General features: G+C 37.5%; 1 protein-coding gene across 3 annotated transcripts; it reads right to left on the bottom strand.

Moving 5' to 3' along the window:
• Positions 1–231: 231 nt before the first annotated feature.
• Positions 232–6,565, bottom strand: LOC18444867 (heterogeneous nuclear ribonucleoprotein Q). 3 transcript variants are annotated; one of them, XM_006855022.4, is made up of 9 exons: positions 6,503–6,565; positions 4,497–4,967; positions 4,278–4,394; positions 3,909–4,049; positions 3,540–3,716; positions 2,983–3,190; positions 2,517–2,686; positions 1,390–1,475; positions 232–679 (listed from the first exon to the last, which is right to left on the bottom strand). In XM_006855022.4, the coding sequence occupies exons 2-9, from the start codon at positions 4,935–4,937 to the stop codon at positions 550–552; spliced, it is 1,470 nt and encodes a 489-aa protein (XP_006855084.1). In that variant the 5' UTR covers positions 4,938–4,967; positions 6,503–6,565; the 3' UTR covers positions 232–549. The 3 variants fall into 3 exon arrangements, with proteins under 3 accessions (XP_006855084.1, XP_088708339.1, XP_088708338.1); XM_088852213.1 differs by having other exon boundaries at positions 4,497–5,147; XM_088852212.1 differs by having other exon boundaries at positions 4,497–5,368.
• Positions 6,566–8,274: the final 1,709 nt, after the last annotated feature.

Consider the following 8,274-nt stretch of genomic DNA (forward strand, 5'->3'; position numbering starts at 1 on the left):
GTTCCCTATGGAAATAAGGAAAAAAACAAAGCAAGAATGCAACAATCTGGAATGGATACCATGTCAAAAACTTGATTCAGCATCAAAGAGCACTTTCGGATGACTTTGTAGATTGCATCATATATGGGGAAGGACAAAAATTTGGTAACAATGAGAATGGTGAGATCAAACATGGACATATGAAACTTTCTCATCTAAATAATAATGTAGCCTAAAGGTGAAGCAATTCCGTATGTAAATCTCAACTAGAATTGGCCATGATTATCTCTACAATTTTAGTTCTGAGATTCAGACTGAAGGAAAGGCAAGCACGAAAGACATGGGAGCAAAGGACAGAGAGAGGTCAAGACTAATCACCCAAATAAGAACATAGTATAATATATTCTTCACAAAACGGATCCCCAATAGTATTAACGATTCCAAACCCCTTGTCCCCAGGGGTCATTGAGAGACCCATAAAAGAAGCTGCTCATTTCTCAGACCATATAATGCAGGTAGGGCCAGAGAGATGCAAAGATAGTGTACGTAAAAGCGAAGGAGCCACAAATATCAATATGGGCGATACCTTCGAGGGGCCTTGTCATCACCACCTTGTCTACGTCCCCCACCTGAGCCCCCACCACCCCCACTTCGACCACCTCGTTGTGATGGTGCAGGCATATGAGCACCTGGCTGTTGCCTGTGGTACAATGCAAATGTAATGAAAGTATGAGCTTCCAGAAATCAACATAGATTTTGACTCTCTCTCTCTCTCTCTCTCTCTCTCAAAGAACAGAATTTTCCTATATAAAACCCTCAGATATTTGTTGTCTTGAAGAAATTGCCTTTATATATTTAATTATAGAAGAAGTACGCTTCTAGTGTTTAACTAGATAACTAAGAAAATTAAGTGATAAACTACTCTCCAATAAAAAAAATAAGTTCCCTTTTAATTATAGAAGTATGCTTCTAGTGTTTATCTAGATAACTAAGAAAATTAAGAAAGTGATAAACTTCTCTCTCCAATAAAAATAATAAGTTCCTTTTGTGTGCTTGTCTAGACCATGACAGATATTAAAAAAGCGGATAAGCTGCTCTCTCCAATAAAAACATTAAGCTATCTGCTGAAATTCTTATGCTTGATGACCTTGGAATTATCAGGTTCCAAATATCGGTCATTCACCATAATCAGAAGTTTAATGTCTATTCCTTCAGTCCAAATTTATCCCTGAGAATGAGGTGTACTTAAAAAAAAAAGCATACTTGGCATAACCAAAGAAATTAAATAGAAGATATCCAAGAGTGCGGGATCTTTTCAAACTCTTTTTGAGTTATAACATGACATATCCCTAATAAGAAACTATTAAAAGAAGTAAAAATTTAAATAAAAGGCAAAACTTTGAGACTTACAAGACATATCCCAGCCGTCCATCTGGAAGCAGCATCGGAACCATGGTCATACCTGCTGGAGTCGGGCCTCTACCATAGATCATAGGCTGCACAAGTACCAAGACTCGTTTTAAAAGAGAGATAAATGCAGCTATAGGTTAATTGAATAGTGCAAAAATAAATGTTTAAGAAAACAAGTAAAACATAAAAAATGCTCCCCTTACAATTTTGGATAGTCCGAATCTCTTTAAATAGCATTCCCTTTTAGATGAGCAACGAAATTTTAATAGAATTAGAAAACAAGTAAAATAGAGAAAAAGCTCCTTACAAATTTGGATAGTCCAAATTTCTTTAAATAGCATTCCCTTATAGATGGGCAACGAAATTTTACTAGAGTAAACTCCATTATACAAGCATATATGCATCAAAATAAGGCTGCAATTACCATACGAAAGGGAAGAAAAGCAAAGGGAATTAAAATAAGGAAGGAAAGAAAAAGATAGAGAAAATTGAGAGCAACCCTAAGAGAAGAGATGTCAAGATAACATCCCAATTCCATTCTCTTAGTCCAACAAACATCCACACAATTACTAGCTCTTCCTTGTGGACTCCTTCATTAGCTAGGTGCATCTGCCACCTCCTTGGCTCCCCCCTTAATTAAAATTGAGACCAAAACAAAAGCTAGGGGGCACCAACAAGCAACTAAGCTTCAATAGTTGTGGATCACAAAGGGGGGCAGACATATTGTCAAGGGAATTACACCAACGCACGGCCTGATGCATGTTATGCACTGCAAATCCAGGCCACACCATCCATTCTATAAGATGGATAGCAACGATTAACTTATTTGGGTCATCCATCATTGGGGAAAAACAATTTATATCTACCACCCCATAGTTTTTAATGGACAGTGGATTCCCGGACTACGTACTGTATACGATACACAGTTAGTGCATGGTATACATACCAACACAATCAAGTTTCTCTTTTCTTCTTTTCTGCCATTTATGCTTCTTGTTTTTGCAGTTTTCCCTCTCAAAACACACCATAGCAGCAGGATGAGAAAAAATTTCAGGACAAAAGAACAAGGAACAAGCATAAAATAAAACAAAGAAGGAACATGAGAATTAAACAAATGGAAAAGGTACCTGTCCAAAGGCCCCAGCACCATATCCGGCACTGAGAGCACCGTAGGGATCCATGCCATAACCAAGACGGCTAGGATAGCCTGGAAGCAAACCAGCCTTATGTGAGTTCAGGCCTGAATTAGGGCTCTTATCAATCTGAGGCTTAGCAAGTGAACATTCAAGAACCTGGCCTGTCAAAATTTAAACAAAGCATAGGGCACCGTAAGGGACACATCCTAAAATAAAGAATTATAAGGGTATAACATCATCCAATGGAGTATAGTATATGGTACTCCAAAGAGGGGTACACCATCCACTCCCGAATATATATAAAGATTAATTGGAACTGTGATGAATGTCACTAAACTTATCTCCAAAGTGTATCATAGGAACGGCCATTGGTGCTTTGCATTTGGATTATTCTATATCATACTCCATTGGTATTAGTAATTATTACCAATCATGGGTTGTCAACAAGAAGAATTACCATCTATTTCATATTTTTCAGTATTCTTAAGTGCTCGCACTGCACTTGCCCTTTGTGCAAAATGGATAAACCCATAGTTTGCGTTTTCTTGTCCCTTCTTAGCAGATGGCAGAACAACTTTTGTAATTTCTCCATGACGTTCAAATAGCTCCCTCAACTTATTTTGGGTAACCCCTTTAGGCAAGTTTTTCACATACACAGCCTTCACCTGTATTACAAACTGGAGTTAGATAACGTGCGAAATTGTTTGCCATGAGACTCCCACACATTAATGAATTGTTCCATTCAGTATAAACTGAGACTGTGATTTTAGGAAGCTATACTATGCTGCAATTGCAGTTATCATCGTCCAGGGAAATATTGGACAGTGGCGGAAAGAGGGGCAGGACCCACAGTTTTTTATTCACAAGTGTGGCAGTCCCAGATTACAAATAACCTCAATAGTAATATCATATTCAAATTTACAATTGAAGTTAGAAATTAATATAATTGAGACGGAAAAGTGAAAACAATTAAGATGTGATTGAAACAATAATATGTACCACAATAATATGTACCTGAGAAGAAGCAGCAGAATTGTCATGATTCTTAGGGTCAGCCCAGCTAACGGTTGGGGCACTGTTGTCAAGCTTGAATTTGGGATTCGACATTTTGCGTTTCGCATATTCAGCACATGCAGCATTATAATACTCAAGGAATGCAAACCCACGGTTGCGGTCTGGGTTTTCAGCATCCTACATTCAAAACAGAAAAACCATAAATAAAATTGAATTGCAATTGCATGCAAAAGACAATCCTAACAAAGAGAAATTTTAAAATATCCAATGTTGACAGATCAGGGAAGGCAGGTAAAGGTGCAGGCAGAAAAGGACAAATGATAACTAAGCAGCATACACATCAACTTCAGAAGTATCATGTTTAATAACCTTTATAAGGTCTACGCGTTCAAGTCCAGGCCCCTGCTCTGCTACAACCTTTTGCAAATCTTCTGGTCCCCAGCTCCTTGGAACATTACCAATGAACAATCGATTCTTTACTTGAGCAGAAGAAACCTTTAATGTTCTTCCCTGCAAGACATAATGCATCATGAAGCAGAAATTGCACTATTAAAGTGCATCAATCATCCTATCCCAACGAGATTCTTTTGCTTTTAAATTTCTTAATGATTTTAGAGTATACGCATAGAAAAAAATATATTTGATAAAAAACTAAATCAGCTTAAGTTCAGGCCATGCCATCAGCTAATCCAACACAAAGACAATGAGACAATGCAATACAATATAAAGCTGTCATACCTTATATTCAGAATGATTCAGTTCTTTAATGGCTTTGTCAGCCAACTCTTTGGTCTTGAAGGTCACAAAGGCAAAGCCCTTATTCTCACTGGCATCCTTTCCTTTGATAATCCTAACCTGCCACACCATGGGAAAAAACCAGACAAAATTAACGCATTTTCCAAACCATCTTCAAGAACGCAGAATAGAAAAAATATATATATACGTATATATATTCACCTCAAAAATCTCGCCAATGGGCGAACTAAGCCCCTTTAAATCCTCCTCCGTCGCATCCTTAGGGATTCCACCAACATAAACTTCAGACCCATGTGGAGGAAATGACAGAAGCTCGGCATGTTTTTTCTCCTCACTCTCGTCTTCTACCGAATCCTTGACTTCCATCTCGTCCTTGCCTTTAGACCCTGTGTCCTCATCAGTCCCACTTGGAACCTGGGCCTCTTCTTCCTCCTCATAAACCACTTCCTCCTCCTCTTCTACCTCTTCCTCTTCTTCTAGCACCTCATCTTCTTCTTCGACTTCCTCCTCTACCTCTTCCTCCACTTCTTCATACTCAACTTCCTCCTCCATTGGCTCCTCATTGTCTCCATCAAGGTCCACCTTTTCTTCAGGTTCCACAGGCTTCGCCACTTGGGATGAACTTGATTTGCCTCTTGGCATTTTGCGAGCCTATCACAAGCTTGCACGAAACTGTGGAGGAAGCAAAGAAGGGAGCAGAATTTGGGGGAACGAGGTATATGAATATGGGAAGGTTGAATAAAAAAAATTGAAAGGACTATAGGAGTTGCAGTGTAAGATATTGACGGTAACCGGGCCATGAGATGCACAGTGGGAATCTCAATCTCAAAATGAGAGAATTTTTCTAAAGGGCTGATAACAGTAGCAATTATAGAGCGAGGCATGATCATGAGAAAGAAGAATTTCCAAATGATAATCAAAAAGGCAATGCGCCCCAAGGTGCAAAAAACCAACAAATGTTCGTGATAACAAGTAAGGCAATGCCCCCACAGGTGCGAAAAACCAACAAAAGGATTTCACGATTTAGATACCAGAGCGCTTCCCACAAATAACTTTTCTTTTAGGAGTCGAATCTATGTAAACCCATGACAAAACAATCACAGAAAAAAGGACAAATAAATAAGAAAATCAGATATAGGGCAAAAATCTCGAGAGAGGTGACATAATCTTAGTTCCTGCATTAGGCAGGACCAATAAAAGCAATAGCAAGCAGCATATATTCTGTGTGGTCAGCATTACACAAATGTTGGTACAGATATGTCATTATTATGACAGTTAATCAAGCAACCTACTTCTTAAAAATACAAGAAATAGATTGCATACAAGAAAAATGAAAACCCGCACAAAAATCTGAATAAATGGCACTATTAGGTGAGAAGAACAACCCATCGAAAAGAACTCTATTACCTTTCTACCGGCTTTCTAAATGCAGGAGTTCATTCATTTTAGTCAAAATACGACACAATCAGTTCATTTCACGTGATAAAATCATTTCAGTTCAAGATATAATTTCAACTTTCAATTGCAATTTTACACAAAAATTTGGACAATAAGCAGAACAGAAAGATAACCAAGCTGACAACCACACAAATTCGCCTATTTCTTTTCGAGGCAAAATAAAATGTAGCCCAAATTTCTCACACTTATGTGTGTATGCTGAATAAAACCCACAATTCATCCAAAGTAACTATTAGCTAAATGAGTTAACCCACTGCGGTTTTCAAGATCATTAAGCAGCAGAAAAACGGGGTTAAAGACAAGTAAAAAGCTATGTATGGAAAGCTGAAAAAACAGATCTATCTAACTCAATCAAGTCATTTCACCATCAAAATCAGCAACAATAAGAACAAATCAGTAACAATTGGAATTTATAACAAAAATCGAAATATTTTATAGGGCAAGAACCAAGATGCCGAATAAGAAAACATGAAAGAAGACGAAAGCGGACAATGAGATAGTCTTAAAATGTTTCAGATGTGACATTAACGTTTACCAGAGAGAAAATGAAGCAGATAGAGCGAAAAGGTAACAGTATAGAGGCTCCATCTTCGATTAAACACAAATCAAATATACAAAGTGCAAAGCTTGAACAAATCATCTTGGATTAAACACAAATCAAATATACAGTGCAAAACATGAACAAATAGGAAGAGAAAATCACAATCAAGAGAGAGACATTTGAGAACTAAGAGAGAGAAAATGCGTACCGTTTTAGCAAGGGGAGGTTGAAAGACTGTCTCTTCTCCGTGGTGAGAACCTAATAAGGTTATGAAGAGATAGAAACCCTAAATTGAGAAATATGAAGCCCGCCACTCGATAACCCCAATCGAGTTTCGCTGTACGGACGAATATAATGTAAATATACCACCTGAAAGCTATCAAATATCACCATTGGCCCCTAGTCCACCACATATTTAGCCGGTCCGGGGAATGATCAAAATATCGGCGGACCGAAACGTAATAAATCGGTTTTATTTTAAAAGTCGGACGAAAAAATCAAGCTAAAACTACAAATCTCCAAAAATAAGACAAGTTATAGAATCGCTAATATTTTGGATTGATTCAAAAAAATATAGTAAAAAAATCGGACCTGTAAAAATGACACAATATAGGAATATGATTTGCAGCTATTGTATAGATATATTAAAGCCATTAAAAGATAATTTTATAACCTTACTCAGAGCAATATTTGACAATTTTTTGTTAAAACTTTCAATAAGTTCAACAACAATACTTATTTTGTGGTCACAGCACAAGACCGATTGTAGATTTATTGGGAGCATAAATTGAAGCAACAACAACAATATAAGCATGAGAATTAATTAGCAAATAACAAGAATTGTGAATCAAGGAATAAAATTATTTTTCAAAGAAAAAAAGAACAAGAAACTGTTGGGTTCATGTGGCCTTTAAAGGCCTTATGAGTGTTTGTAAAATGAAATGATATAGTGGAACATGAACTCAGTGGGAGTGTGGTCTTTCGTGGACCGTACTAAGCAAACGATGGTTTGCTGCTACCGATCTGTGCTTAACGATCTAGGCCAGTCGATTAGAAAAAATCCATGTTAGGTGGGCATGAAGAACAAATCGATGAGGATTTATGGGTTAGCACTTGATGAGGTCGGAGAACATGTCTGGATGAGTGAGCCGAGGGACTGTGTGACCCTTGTGTGTGATGGTGACCTACAGAGATAGGGGTCAAAACTTCATCCATATACCATCACACGGCATGCATATCGATAGATCGTTCAGAAAAGCTAAAAATCCACATTTTAAGGTGAAGCGTATGCATGTGTGAGAGATACCCATATTCACCATAGGAGCTATGGACGCATCAGATCTAGGTGACCTTGACTCATCTCTAGGGAAGGACTTGAAATCCACAGACTGGGATTGCGCTCTCTTGGCTCATCGGCGGGACTTTTGTGATCCGCTAATGAGCCCCTGATTGGACTGTGGGCCATGGAAAACACTAGGTCGATCTGATAAAACAAGTGTGGTCTGTAGTCCACAGTTGAAGGTGGAGTGCCCCATAATTATTCATTCTTAAATCATATGGATCATTTTCCCATCAAATTAATTTAATTGTGTTTGTTTTATGATGGAAATTATTATAAGATTATTATTTGAATTTTTATGAACCCTGGATATTTTATTTATAATTTTTTAATTTATAAAATTAAAGATATTGATTTTACAGTTGTTTAAATATTCAAATAATATTCTAAAATCTTTTTATTAATTTAAAATATATAAAAATATCATGGGGGCCCATTGACCACATGGGCCTGCCATATTTTTAGAAGGTGGGGCCCATGAGTGCCTCCCTTGGGTGGCATGCCCCACTCTTATTTTCTTTCCTACTTTTTGGTGATATGACATGTGGCCATATGGTTGGAAAATATTGACTTGATATATCTTTGAAAGATTTTGTGGAAAGATTGAATAGACTTGTGCTATTTTATGGTATGCACAATAT

This window comes from Amborella trichopoda, chromosome 11 (assembly GCF_054954075.1).
Source record: "Amborella trichopoda isolate Santa Cruz 75 chromosome 11, AtrichopodaSantaCruz75HAP2 v2.0, whole genome shotgun sequence".
NCBI lineage: Eukaryota > Viridiplantae > Streptophyta > Magnoliopsida > Amborellales > Amborellaceae > Amborella > Amborella trichopoda.